Source organism: Cottoperca gobio, chromosome 12, assembly GCF_900634415.1.
Source record: "Cottoperca gobio chromosome 12, fCotGob3.1, whole genome shotgun sequence".
Classification (NCBI taxonomy): Eukaryota; Metazoa; Chordata; class Actinopteri; order Perciformes; family Bovichtidae; genus Cottoperca; species Cottoperca gobio.
Genome location: NC_041366.1, coordinates 18,260,022 through 18,274,998, shown reverse-complemented (window position 1 = coordinate 18,274,998; position 14,977 = coordinate 18,260,022). Strand labels below are relative to the sequence as shown.

The 14,977-nt window shown below is 40.6% G+C and overlaps 1 protein-coding gene across 3 annotated transcripts; it reads right to left on the bottom strand.

Annotated features, from left to right (window-relative positions):
• Positions 1–218: 218 nt before the first annotated feature.
• LOC115016824 (secretory carrier-associated membrane protein 1-like) lies at positions 219–14,801 on the bottom strand. Of its 3 annotated transcripts, none has more exons than XM_029444872.1 (9): positions 14,580–14,801; positions 11,104–11,181; positions 9,931–10,032; positions 7,424–7,535; positions 6,576–6,704; positions 4,306–4,465; positions 4,019–4,120; positions 3,389–3,506; positions 219–3,301 (listed from the first exon to the last, which is right to left on the bottom strand). In XM_029444872.1, the coding sequence occupies exons 1-9, from the start codon at positions 14,634–14,636 to the stop codon at positions 3,152–3,154; spliced, it is 1,008 nt and encodes a 335-aa protein (XP_029300732.1). In that variant the 5' UTR covers positions 14,637–14,801; the 3' UTR covers positions 219–3,151. The 3 variants fall into 3 exon arrangements, with proteins under 3 accessions (XP_029300732.1, XP_029300733.1, XP_029300734.1); XM_029444873.1 differs by lacking the exon at positions 14,580–14,801 and adding an exon at positions 11,929–12,524; XM_029444874.1 differs by lacking the exon at positions 14,580–14,801 and having other exon boundaries at positions 9,931–10,091; positions 11,104–11,173.
• Positions 14,802–14,977: the final 176 nt, after the last annotated feature.

Below are 14,977 nucleotides of genomic sequence, written 5' to 3'. Positions count from 1 at the left end.
CTGAACTCAGTAGCATGAATCTGCAAAACTTAAAAGTGAATTTAATGTCATGTTCTTTGATAACTACTGACCTCATCTGGTTTCCGGCTGCTGGTGCAAGCCCTCTTAAAGCTTTAATATACAAAGGAACATAAAGCCTCGTCTTGTCTGAATATTTACACCACATACAGTACAAATATAAGCATACATGTATAGAAAAAGAGAAACCTTGACACACATACAGAAGAAGAATTTAATTCAGTGTTAATACAATAAATATACAAAACTCAAACTACTTAACATGCGACTGAAAGTCAAATCAGAGTGCATCTTAAAATTACACCGAAATTTAGAGCAAATAGCCGACCGTCAGTAAATCGTACAAAATATACAAACATCCCTTTCCATTTCTTTTCAATAATTTAATTAAGATTTTAGTGTTAGAGATGCTTTTTGAATGAATTAAATTGTCAGTGTTTCTACTACAAACCATGTTGATTATGAAGCTTAAAGCCACAGCCCATCTACAGCACATCACACAGTTCACGTTGCTTTGCAATCTAACGCCTTTCTCACATTTATCATGTTTCTTTTGAAGCAAGTCAAAAATAACCGCAGAAATACTGTAAGTGCCAGTCAGTTTGATTCTTTTTAAGGAATACTCTCATGTTGTACTCAGGAACACACATGCACTGGTTCAAATCAAGCCAGTGTGAAGAAATGAAAAAGATAAAAGAAGTGAGCAGAGAGCAAAACAAGGCATGTTGCAGGAAAGTTAAAAAGGATCGCAGAGCCACAGCCAGACTCTGCCCTGCACACAGGTTAAGACTTAAAGGCCAATTCCCCTCTATTTACACTCCTACAAATCAAATACATACGAAGGCTTCACTGGCTTTAACATGAGACGCTACAGACGGAAGAGATCAGACACACAAACAGCTTCGCGGGTCTTACTGAAGCCACAGACATATGCAACAAAAAAGAAGACATTTTTAGCAGGTAAGATGCATTTGGACATTTCAATGACCACATTCTGGAAACTAAAGAGACTTGAAAAGAATGAAACTATCTTCAGATCTGATGCATTTGATTGGTGGAGTTCAGTGATCGTCAATCCACAATGATGAATACGCAAGCAATTATCAGAACATTACATCAACACTACTGGCCCATTTCTATCATCTTTTTAAGTCATTTTTATTGCAATATAATGATTTACAGCACATATATTTCAAAATAGGGTCCAGTTAAGTGTCTTAATTTCTTACTCGTAGTTTTTTTTAACCTCATCATGCAAGTGAAGAGTACATCCTGAGTAAAACTGAGGTAAGTCTCCGGTAACACAGGAAAAGCTGGAGACGAGTTACACTTTTCTCTTCAAAAAGAAACTGTATAAACATGCATCTGTATATACAGAATAGTGGATCTCTTACTGGATGTTACCAGCGTCGTTATTTCCATTCTTTCTGGAGGAGATGACACGAAAAGGTAGGCTGTGTGAACTATGTTGAACTGGTGCATGTAACATGTATAAATGAAGTATGGACACTAATGAGCAGGAAGGCGAGAGGCCATTGTTATAAATATCCTTCCCTTTGCACAGATTACAGTGTGCAGACATAGAGTCTCAGATTTAAAGTGCAACTTGGCGTAATATTACGATGGATATGTAGACCGTTAGAGGCAAACGATTTCAAGCAGATAAATACTTGAAAGTGATGGTTCACCCGAAAATCGACAAATCTTTTTGAGTATCAAACACTGCAGGGAGGAAGGAGAGCTGGCTGCTGACATGTTGCCGAGTCGACAGTCTTCAGTGCTGGAGCTTAAACGATTAGTCAGTCTATCGAGTGGCAATTGTTTTAACAATACATTCATAACTCCAGTCCTTCAGACTCTACGGCACAGTCTAGCGTCAGTGTGCCGACATGCTCACAATGACAATGCTAGCATGCTATTTCTAAGCAGGTCAATTGTTTACCGTGCATGTTTAGCGTGTTCGCGTGCTAATATTTGCCAGTTAGCATCAAACTCAAACACTTTGGCTGATGGGAATGTCCTTAGTTTTGCAGACATAAACCAAAGTATTAGACAAATTGAATTGATTTAGAAACGATCAAACTATCAAAAAGTCGGACATGACTGTCTCGGCAATCCATCGATTAGTTGCGAAGATATTACGCTAAAAACCACAAATGTGAGCCTCGTGGTCGTCCTCTGGGGAGCGTGAATGTCTGTAAAACATTTCCAAATATTTGTTGAGATATTTCAGTCTGTTTTTCCAACTGTCGGCTTGAGAAGAGGAACAATTCCAATACATTTCCTTTGCAGATTATTGGATAATGAAGATCCTTATTTGCCCTAAAGTCTACAAGGATGAGTATTTGATACTTAACAAATTAGATTTTGGGTGACGCTCCACTTTAAGGAAGTAAAAACCAAATTCTGAGGAAAGCAGAAAGTAGAAGGCAAGGCAGTGAACTGGAATGCACAGCATTCATCTTCAACAATACATGGTCAGTCCACCGGTGGGCAGCAGTATTAAGCTATGTACTCATGGAAAACAGCAGAAGAAATCAGAGAACGCTGCTGCACGTGCAAACAACCGACAATAAATTATTTTAAAAATAGGAAGTAGTGATTAGGCTTGTAAATCAAAGTAAGGCTCGGATGCACGGGAATCCAACAATGCTGGGGAGAACGTGTGGTGAGAAATGCCCAGGTAACGTTAGAAAAGTCGGACTTGGTTCAGCTACATTAGAATCTGTCTACGGGGGACAGGCCGACGTTTAAAGAGGCACACAAACATTCATTTAGTTGGCCACACACACACACACACACACACACACACACACACAAACTCACGCAGAGGAAGTAAAGTCGAGCACGCTGATTGAGTGGTAGGAGTGCAGCGTAGGGGAGGAGGTCCCAGAGTCTGTGATGAGAGCCGTGGCCCCGTTTGAATCCTGGGACTGAGATTACAGACTGGACGGCCAAGCGTAGTGGCCTCACATGAACCGCACCGATATTGTCAGAAGGCTGGGGGACTCTCCATGTGTTCAAACAGGGCAGTTGGCTCAAGTGGAAGCTGGGTGTGAGCAGAGGAGGACGGAGGGTGGGGGTGGGCGGGTGTAAGGGTTGGACGGAGAGATGAGCGAGTTGTCTGGGCCAATCAGATCTGCTCCTTGAAGGCTCCTTGTGCAGCCCTGGTGGTGGCGGTAGCAGCGGCCGTCTGGACCGTCTTGTTGGACATGACGCCTGTGGCAAACTCCTGCTGGGCCTTCGCAAAGCTGGCATCAGTGGTACGATACATCGCGTGGACCTAATGAGGACGAACAGAGATGCGTTACAAGGGAGCAGACTTTAACAGAGGCTGCTTGCACTTCCTGTAGGTTTGCTGTGTGTCTACCTTTTTGAACATGATGAGGGACAGGACAGCCAGTGAGGTAAAGAGAGCAGCGATGAGGATCATTATAATGCCCACTGGGATGCTGCGATTCAGGGCGGTCAAAGCTGAGATCCACCCGCTGAGGATGAGAAAGTCGTTGAAGGATAAAGCGGTGATATTCTAGATTGTTTCTTTTTGATTCAATCCTAAAATGCACAATTAACTCCTTCAGTGTTCTGTTGTTTTGGAAAATTAGAAATGATGCTTATAACTAACACTTTGTTAGTTTTGGTCTTTTCAGTAACTGCTATGTGGCTTCAACCACAGTTCAGTTGGACTAAAACATGTCTGCACTAGGGCTGCAGTTTAATTATTTTCATTATTTTGTCTGTCAATTCTTTTCTTGATTTACTGTTTGGTACATAAAACAGTGAAAACAAAAATCATAATTTTTATAGCACAAGATGACGTCTTCAAATGTCTTGTTTCACAACACAGAGATATTAAACAAACTACAATGTTAAGAAGAAGAAGAAGAAGAAAGCAGAAACTATTCAAATTTCAAGAGGCTGGAGCCATCACATGTTTACTAAACATGAGTGAACATCTTAAATAAATATGGCTGTAACTCTTCTTGCCCTATTTTCTTACCTGGCGCCCCAACCAGCGATGCCAATACACTGGATAACGTAGATCCCAAACTGACAGATGTACACGAAGAAGAAAGCAAAAAACCTGAATGAGCTGTCGCTCCTGCAGAAGGAGAGAACAAACAAACAGAATATGAACAACACAGCAGTGGAGTGTTTTATAGTGTGCTGCAGGAAGTAATCCAAATTATATTTGTATATAAACATTATTAACTTTGTGCATTAACTTGCAGTCATTCCCTGCAGCACTCTATTGGTACATCCAAGGTAAATGAATGTGTTGTTTACCTGAATGCTCCATAAAGTGGTCTGTACCAGCAGACGAAAGAACACGGTGTGAAGAGTAGGAACCAGAGGAGGGACAAGCCAAAGTCCACCCCACGTGATGCATCCACACAGAACCAGGCCAGGCAGCCTATCATGTTAGCGAGCAGCGTCCCAGTATGAACTGAAGTGAAACAAAAGAAAGAATGTACAGTAAGTATCTGGGGGGAGCTTTTAGTGAAAGTGGGACAGTGTGGCAAGCCTTGGTGTGTCACTTTATACGTCAGTGCTTGGAAAGTAGGCTGTTCTTCTGGCTAGCGTGCAGCTTGTATCCAGTGTCCTGACGCTGCTGTACACTGACGCTTAATATTTAAACACGTAGCACTGTGCAGGACACAGACCTACGTACGCCCTGAGAGGCCAGTGGGTAAAACAATTCTGGTGATGCATATTCTAAGTCTAATCTAAAATGGTTTATAACCTAAGAACAGGTTTATTGTTGTAATACTCATGTTGGCCACAAGAGGCTGAAGTGCACTGCGACCCCGTGTTCTGAGTAAGGACTGAAAGCATTCATGTTTTCCAAGTCTGACTTAAAGGAGGACGCAAGTACGTTGTGTTTAGAGTGAATTAATAACTTAAAACTCATCTAGAATCTTCTAGATCTTATTTTAAAACATAGGTAAAGAAATTAAAGCTTTTTCACAGATTACGTTTGAAAAAAGAAAAGGAATCTAGAAAGATTAGCCTGACATAACCTTGTTCCCCCCCCCAGTTATTAAGTCATAAACACAGTAAAGAACACGATTTACATCACTTTTACATTACATTTATTTTACTCACTTGCCTCTCAGGGCTTCCATACAGAACACACACGCACACACACTTATTCAATAATTCATTATTACCATTTGCTCTCGGGATCCTTACAGTGCCTGCATGGTTAAAGGCGTTGTACAGTCCCACAGTGTGTAAAGGGTATTTTTACATCACAGCGTGAAATATGACATGAGCCTGACAGAAGAGAGGGTGGGTGGTGCTGACGTGAGCTCAAAATCCTCTCGACCAGAGTTTCTTTTTTGGGGTGTTTTTCAACAGAAAGTATGAAATTCTTTGCTTTTCTGAGACTCATCAGTGAAGAAACTTAAAGAGAAGAGAGAGAGAATCTGCTGCCTGTCTGAAGTCCATTTCTAAACCCTTAAGCAATCATCTGACTTCACTTGAGTGGTCACATGACCGCACCACGTGCCCTCGTCATGTGGCCACTGGAGGCCATTCATTCTCTGAACCTCAGATGGAAATTGTAATTTCTTTACCACCATTAGGACGGAGCTGTAAAGGATGTAGGGGGAGGACGAGCAGCTGCTCTTATTCACGAGTCGAGATCAGTTTGTGTTTTAAAAATAAATAATTTATTGAACATGTGACCAGCTTTGTTTGCTACACTTCTGTAGATCGACTGCAACACTATAATATCAACATTCTTTCATTCTCCATCTTCTATGATCTGGAAATGTTTTATCTTGGCAGCGAATGCCGACCAAGTGTGGGTGGATACAGTGTGTGAACACCGAGAAGAATACTCAGAATGATCAATCATAGAAACTACCATTAGAAAGAAAAGAGTGCCATCTGTTCCCTAAAAATCTGTTTTTTCTCTCATTCTGGTTTAGTTGTATTAAAGGGGACAAAATAACATCCATGAAGTTTACAGATTCTCTCACAAATTCATCAGCAACCTCAATTATTGTTTCTATTTTGTGACAGCAAAACTTCCTGTAGCATGTTTTACTAATATGAAGCGTTTGACGTCATGATTCCAGTTTGAACAGTCACACAGTCGAAACAGGCTCACCTACAAATGGTGAGTGTCGAGGACATTGACTGTCCTTCTCATCCTTGTGACTGCATGTGGATGAATTAGGCTTCCAATAGGGATTCATGTAATGACTATAGGGCTGTGACTAACTGCTCGTTGAATCCAGAGACCAAAACGGTACGACGAACGCACGCTTTCACACAGTCCACACAGTCCACACCCCGATATTCAGTTTATTATCACATCAGACGGTGGAAAGCAGCAAATCCTCACACCTGAGCTGCTGGATCTGAGGGAAGTTTGTCACGTTTGATTGAAAATGACCTTCATCTAAATTGTTTCGGTTCTAGATGACTGTACGCAGATTGTTTTTGTGTAAATATTTGCTCTTTTTATTACAACGCAACAGAGCAGACATCCTTAATACTACTGATCACCATTCAGTAAAAGAAAGGAATAAAAGAGAGCTACTCACACATCCAGAGGTAGTACATGATCTTGACCGTCTTCTGAAACTCGACGGGGATGTCCACTGTGATGTCGTTGTAGAAACAGGGGCCCACGGGGAACTTCTCAGGGAGGGGAGGCCAGTTGTTTTTCCTGCCTGAAACAGGACAATAAGAAACAGAAGGATGACAAATCAGTAACAGCCGGGACTTATACAGGTGTTTTACAGTAACCGTAGTGTGTGTGTACAGAACATTAATTCTCTGGTTTCCTGCCTGGATTCTTAAGTAGTCGCAGACAAAGCTTTTAAAAACAACTTTAAATGTGACCAATGGCAGTGAGATACCAAGAAGATGCTTCGACTTAAGTGTGCATGCTGCCCCATCAGCCGTGTGCACAGGGCTCTGCAGAGAATTAAAGGAATACTTCAACGTTTTGGGGAAATATGCTTATTTGCAGGGAGTTATGTCGTGTCTGTGCTGCTGAGTATGAACTACAGCCTGGTGGCGATTATCATTTTTACATTTCTGTGTGTATTAAACAGGCGAGATGTGTAATTTAGGAGGTGCTGATCGGCAGGTTTTTTACCTTTGAACAGAGCCAGGCTAGCTGTTTCCACCTGCGTCCAGTGTTTATGCTAAGCTAAGCTAACTGCCTCTCGCTTCCAGCTTCATATTTAGTGTAAAACATGAGAGTGGTATTGATCTTCTCATCTTTGCCATTTGCTTTACGTGTATGCAGTCAGTGAATGCTTGGCAGAAGAAAACGTATCACGCTCTGGTCTCGACAGCTGGAATAACTGCACGGGACCCTCGTGTTGGAAAAGGTCATTTTGAGTCTGTATTTAGAAATAGTGTCATTTTCCCTGATGCTGACCTCCCGAAGCACTGAGTGACTGCATTTCTCTCTCCCGGCGGTCCAGCTCGGCAGCCTTTCTCTCCAGCTCCTCCTGCCTCCTCAACAGCTCAGCAGCTGCTCCCGACTGCTCCTACACAAACACACACATAGAAAACAGATGTCAACACACTGGGAAAAGTACAGAAGTATGTGTTTTCCTTCAGCTCCGCTTCTACTTTTGGAATAAATCCAATTATCTACAGGGGCAGCACCAGCAGGAGCAAAGACATCACAACAACTTGTTCTCAGGCGCCTGCCGACAAATGAGATGCACCATCACAGAATATCTTTCCTCCGGCTGCCTGGTTCTCTCAGACTCTGCGTCTCCCTCAGGAGCTGCAAACACCAGTCACAGATAGCAGCGGCAACTTTTCAGTGTACAAACTCAGCATGAAACCAGCTGTCATGTTGATGTATTTTCTGCTTTCCATACAGAATGTCTGCTGGTAATGCCGGAATAAACTAATAAACCTGTCACAGTCTGCTTGCTTATGTAGACGCATTAATCTCCGCATGGGGACAATGTAAAGGTGCGTCTGGTCAATCGGACATTTCTCAGTGGACCGAACAGCATGAAGTTAAAGAAAATAAAGAGGATGTTCGGCTTTATGAGGTCAGAGTGTTCAAAGTCTCAAGCCTGAACGTCCCCTCTGTGAGAGCAGGGGTGGGTGGAGATGCACCTGTCGATGCACAGGGGAGGAGTTTAGAGGGCTGGCCATGCTGCCACTCCAGTGCGCTTGTTTGTCCAAATCCTTTAGTTTGAGACCGTGCCAGCACCAGCTGTTTGGCATGATTTGTTTTAGATAATTTATATATTTGGAGTTATATCTAAATACTATGCATCCTAATTTAATAGATCAGGATATATATCGTCTTAGAGCTGTGTGATAAACCTACCTGTGAGGTAAATCCAAAGCCAGTAAGTAAGGCAATCTGTTTAAATGTATTTATTAACATTTCGTTTATCTGGTGTGTACTATTGTTTGCTTGTTACGGCCACAGCCAACGCTGTCTGCCTGATTAGTCTTCGGGGGTATTCTGTGTGTATGTGTGCCTTTTTGTATGGTAATTAGGATGCATGGTCCCCGGCCCCTGATTGGCTGCAGCGACACCTCTCCTCCCTCCTGACGAGGGCGGAGATGTGATTGGAGTGCACCTGTTCCGGCCCTCCAATCCGAGGCGCACTGGAGAGACCGGCCACTACAGCTGCCTGGCCAGCTCAACAGTCGAGGTGGCTGGTGATGTCAGCCCAACGCACTTGTGTTTGTTTCTGAGACTCTCACTCTTGTATGTTGTATGTTGCATGTTGCATGTTGCATGTTGTATATTGTATATTGTATGTTGCATGTTGCATGTTGTATATTGTATATTGTATGTTGTATGCTGTATGTTGCATGTTGCATGTTGTATATTGTATATTGTATGTTGCATGTTGCATGTTGTATATTGTATATTGTATAGTGTATGTTGTATGCTGTATGTTGCATGTTGCATGTTGTATATTGTATATTGTATAGTGTATGTTGTATGTTGCATGTTGCATGTTGCATGTTGTATATTGTATGTTGCATATTGTATGTTGTATGTTGCATGTTGTATATTGTATGTTGCATGTTGCATGTTGTATGTTGCATATTGCATGTTGCATGTTGCATGTTGTATATTTTATGGTGTATGTTGCATATTGCATGTTGTATGCTGTATGTTGCATATTGTATGTTGCATGCTGTATGTTGCATGTTGTATATTGCATGTTGTATATTGCATGTTGTATATAGTGTATGTTGTATGTTGCATGCTGTATGTTGCATGTTGTATGTTATATAGTGTATGTTGTATGTTGTATGTTGCATGTTGCATATTGTATGTTGCATGTTGTATGTTATATAGTGTATGTTGCATGTTGCATGTTGTATGTTGTATATGGCATATTGTACTTCACCCAGCTGTTTAGGTGGGGGTTTATTTATTTAGTTTGGCTTTGGCGCCTTGTTGCTCTCATGTTAAGAGGCCTCCTTTTGGTTCCATTTGTTTTCTCGAACACAATTGAAATTGCCAATTGTTCCAACTATATTAATAAATATATTTTATTTACCATAACCATCTGGTTTCATGTTCCTCCTTTTTCACTTCTCGAGCCGGGTCGTAACATTGCTATAAATATGATTCTGATGAACACACTTGAAGGATTCCTTCTTCAAGAAGTGGATGCATTAATAATGGACGTAATGTGTTTTATATTTATTAATCATAGCTATAGTCGGCATGGCAATATATCGATTTGTTTGTTTTTTTGTACAGAAAATAATCCCTGCGTCCACCCCACTTAATAAATGCTCAGATGTGTCTTGGATCTTCGTGTGTTTTTAATGTGCACACCAGCTAGAGGTTCTATGGTACAGTCAACCTTGTACTAATGATTCAGGCAATAATAATAATCACAATAGAATATACACTCTCTTTTCACCAGGTGTGCTCAGTAATACCTGTGACTGCGAGTAGGCTGGAGGCTCCTCTGTGGGCTTCATGATGGCGGGTTGCGTGTTGATGGTGGGAGCCGCAGTCTTGGGCGCCATACCCGCAGGCGTCTACGGAGGAAACGTGTTTGCATTTATAGACGAACACTGTTATCATTAACAATGTGACACTGCAAAAACAAAATCACACATCACGAAAGTCGGAAATGCTGCAAAATGAGGAAGTTACTTTTCTCAAAATGGTAAATTTATCTTGTAATACTTAAAAATATACAAAACAATATTTTAAAAACTGCTGTAACTGGCAGCTGTCAAAATACATCAAAATCCAACAGCAACGGTCAGTTGGGGATTTTATTCAAGTCCAAGCATGACAAAAGGAAAGCCAAATAAATGTTGACATGTTATGTATAAATTAACTAATTAAAATAACTATAATATATATATCCATATATAATCCAAAGGGGAATAACACGTGGAGAATAGCCCACGCAGTATGTGTCTTAATGTATTAGGCACAAGAACTGTACTGCTCCTAAAGGTCAGACGATCAAATGATCTTCTCAGATCAAATCAATTCAAATAACCTTTTGAACCTCATTAGCAGAACAATATTCTTCTTATTCTTCTTTTGGCCCTTTAATTATCTCACGACTCCTTCTTTTAAAAGTCCCCCCCCCCCCCCCCAGGTTGGAAATCACTGCTGTAATGTTACGCTTTTATCTTATGGTTCTGCATGTTTGCATGTAGTAGTATCTGTGCAATTTAGAATACAAAAGTTGAATCGTATATTTAAAAATAATTATGCAAGAAGTGAATCTAAAGTTAGAAGTTAAACTGGGACTGGTTTGAATTACAGGGTTTTTAATTTTTGTTCATATTTGTTCACTGTAATATCACAAAATATAGTTTCAAAGCTCTCTGGCTGCACACTTGTTAGATTTGTGTGCGACTCCTAATGCATGCCATGAAGGAGTGATGACTGCTGGGCATTATACTCGTCTTATTTCCCATTCAACACAATCGTTAAGTGAAAGTGACCATTATGTTCTCCTGACTATAGCGTCAAAAATAACACAGATCTTTAAAATTAAATCAAATCCTCTGAAACCTGGTAAATGTTCTTCAAATCTAGTTCATGTGTGAACTCGTTGCCACTGGATTAAGTGTTAGATTACTCACTGGTTTGGCATCTGTGAAGGGATTGTACTCCTCTAGCCCAGGAGGAGCAGCCTGCCGCACTTGTGTCACTGATGGATCCTGAGAAAAACACACAAACACTTTCAATAAGATAAACAGAAACAGAAAAGCGCCTTAAAAAGGTGAATAAATAACAAATGTTAGGAATAGTTTTGGTCTTCATACGTCTATCTTTGTGCTTGTGCGAAGAACAGGAGTGGAAATATCTACGTTGAGCCCATGCGAGTGTAAAAACCCTCCATTATTCTGTCACACGAAGGCCAAACAACCGTCTTTATTCAAAATGCAACAGGCCTATAATTCAATACTGGCAAAGACGGAATGATTCCAATAATTTTCAGGCGAAGACGTCTATAAATAACCAAGTCCATGAGTTCCAGAAGGGGGAGGGGGGGAAGGAAGGGGTGCTTCTAGCTGCTGGAGACAGAAATAAAAAATGTATGCTGCGCTCGGCACAAAGACTGCGAAAGCGCTTTCCGATTCTTTCAGGCACATTCTTGATTTTATTAAGAAAAGCCAAATCAAACAACCCGTGCTCTCCAAGGCTGGTGAACGACGGTTTTACGATGGACTATGCAAACACGAAGGGAGATAAAAGGATGAAGCTAAAAAGCCCGACTTTGTTCGTCCTCTTAAAAAGGGTGACACTGAAGTGCAACCATGTTTACTTATGAGGTGTATTCAACCATTAAATATCAGATACCACAACCTTTTAAAAGTAAATAGTTTAGCCCCTATTTGCATGTACAATTCCCGCTCCTGCGTCAGATCAGCAACATTATCACAGGTTTCTGATTATAAGCTTACCATCAGCTGCTGTCAGTCACGCACTGCTTTCATTCAAATCGCTGCTCAAGATTAACATCCAATCTGCGTATTCCTGCAGTGCTATCCTTATCCAGTCTCAGTGCAGTGCTCTCGCTCTCTCTCTCTGACTCTTAAGTTTCTGGGAGCATCTTTTCCACTATGCCCCACACACACACACACACACACACACAGGCTGCAACTTGTCACCAGACTAGGGTCATAAATATTTCAGGATATGTTGCGTTTAAAGTTTAATGTCGTCTTTGGAACAGCCAAAGAAACGTATGCATATTCACCGAGTGTTCATCTTGAAATCTAAAGTTACAAACGGTGATAAAAATCAAATTATCGACCCGTTGCTCGTCTAGCAGTGTGGAAACAAATGGACTTGCTGTCAACAAATGAGGCACACCACCCGTCGTGGTCCTGATGTAGCTGGAGATAAAACGGGCTTCGTGCTGCATGAGCGGGGGCAGAAATCCCACGAGCTGATGACACTTTATCCAAGACTTCAACACTTGCAGTGTATTTGACGGTGAAGCTGCAATACGCAACTCTCCTGAGTCAGCAGGATGAAAACCAGTCGGAGTGCATGTTCTGTGCAGTCTCTCCGACATCTCATTTCATTAAGCTCTTAAGACTGACGCCATGTCATATCTATGCTTCCTTCTATGGTTTTTTATTAGCTGACATTAGTGTTTAATTTCTGTAATTAGCCTACATCCAGAGAAATAGGCCAAAACAGAACGAACAATCTGATGCATGACTGGGAGTGATGAGATTAAGCAGGAAAACCGCCAGCGGGGATCCTAGCACCACATGTCGCCATGACGGCACCATATGATTTCATGAAGTATTGAAGATGGCTCAGAGAACGGAACAAAGATCCATTTGTCCTCGGGGCAGAAAAGAAAAGCGAGCCAATAAATGAGAGAAAAATGGCAGAGCAGCAGGGGTTCACAAGTCATGTCAGTATGTTAATGAGGACCATGAATAATTCACTTTTCATGCGTCTGTGCAGTCAAACTGTGCCATCAGCATCTTTCCCCGTCATACACGGAAAGAGCAAGAATGTGGAAGTACTTTAAGTTTCTACGGAACTTTACAGCTTCTAAAATGGGAGAAAATCATTCATCATCATGTTTTAGCTAATTTATATTTATTAAATCAAGAGTCAATGATTTGATTAATCACCTGACTTCATTTTTATATTAAAAACACCAGATGAGCTTTTCTTTGTTTCACATCTTTATAAAATTAATACTTTGTTCTGTTTGGTGATTTTGACAATCTTTATAAATCAGCTTTGGCATAACATTATTTTTGACATATTACAGAACCAATTGGTTAATCTAAAACCATAGGGCGGCAACTAATTGTTATTTCTATCTTAATCTGCAGATTATTGTTTCGATCAACCTTAGCATTAAGAGCACAAGGTGCTGTCATTCAAAATCCTGTTGTGTCTGACCAACAGAGCCAAACCCCCAAAATACTCAATTTACTATCACGTAAGACCAAGAACGTTTGTGAACTGGTATTTTGACTGAAAAATAACAAATGATGATCAAAATAGTTCATTGACAAATCGTTCTCGATCGATCGATCTATTATTATTATTATTATTATTATATTATTATTATTATTATTTTGGACATAACAAAGAAGAATAAGAAAACCAGGAAATATTCACACACAGTTTTGGCATTTTTGCAAAAACAATTGATCAATTATCATAATATTACAGTTATCAATTAATAACCTGAGGTAGAAAGAGAGGGAAACACCATTGCAGGCTTGCTGAGGGAGGCAGGCACTGAGGTGGCTGAAGAGCACATGATCACATACATGCTTTCACCATTACAAGACACTGTTAACACAAGGCGGTCCATTTGTTAGATGCCTTAATAAAGCTAACAGCATAATGGAGGCATTGCAGTGAAAACAATCTATGCTCTGCTCCAATTTACTTCCCTGTTTTGGAATGACAAATGACTCAAATGACTGTTTTAATAGCCTATTTAAATTGCTAAGAATCATCAGCTCGAATCCTTCCCCTCATGTTGTTATTATTAGCACCTGTGGTTTGGTGTAGAAAGTCCAATTATGGAGAGCTTATCTCATGAAAAAGCTATTTAATGTCAATTTAAATCAAATCAAACACGCATGGAAACAGGAACAGTTTAGTGTATCTACCTAATAAACAAATATATGCGTGTGTGTGTGTGTGTGTGTGTGTGTGTGTGTGTGTGTGTTCCCCTGGGCTTTAAAGGGAAAGGTGGAAAGAGAGGTGGGAAGTTAAAACTAAATTGTGTATTATGAAGGATTTCACGACAGGGTTTAAATAAAACACCTACTGTATCACAAGGAAGGCTAGGATACATTAAGATAGCTAACACTACATTGCCTGGTTCATTTACATGTTGTGTCACTCCAAAGTGACATACTGTAATGTAAGCCTACTAACAAGTGAATTAATAACGTTTAGCTAATCGCTGCTATTACTATTATTAAACTAAAGTAGCCTTATCACAGCTGCTTAGCACAGAAACAACCCAGTGTTTGATTTGTCTGGCTGAGTAACGTTGTTATTAATGTGAAATAATGCACAAGCTAATGCTAATGTGGCTAACATAGCTAGCTAACGTTACCTGAAATGGGTTGCTGATCTCCGGGTCCGCGAACGGGTTGCTGTCGAAATCTGACATTATCCCAAGAGGATGGCTTAAGTCGTCTTAAAACTAATAATTATATATACAGTATATAAGTTAGAGTTTCCAACAAACCGACTCGTTTTGAGGTAGACGCAAGAGATGACACACGTTCAGAGGTGAAGTCAAGTGTTGACTGTGTTCAGAGATACTATCAAGGTGGAGGAGATTGGTCACCAGCAGCGGATCACATGAGATACAAAAGTGACGCACGGCGGAAGTAAAGAATCACGTCACGTGTTTTTCAAATTATTTTTTTTGTGTGTGTTTTTTTGTGAGACTTTGGAAATGGCAGTACCACAGTGTAGACTTCTTCTGTTACAAGTAAAAGTATTTTA

Bases quoted from the DNA above. Each gene is read 5' to 3' on its own strand.
- LOC115016824 (XM_029444872.1), bottom strand. From the start codon at position 14,636: ATGTCAGATTTCGACAGCAACCCGTTCGCGGACCCGGAGATCAGCAAC. The intron at 6,705-7,423 runs GTCAGCATCAGG...GTCCTGTTTCAG, and splicing joins GTCACTCAGTGCTTCGGGAG to GCAGGAAAAACAACTGGCCT. The intron at 4,121-4,305 runs GTAAACAACACA...CTCCTTCTGCAG, and splicing joins CCACTTTATGGAGCATTCAG to GAGCGACAGCTCATTCAGGT.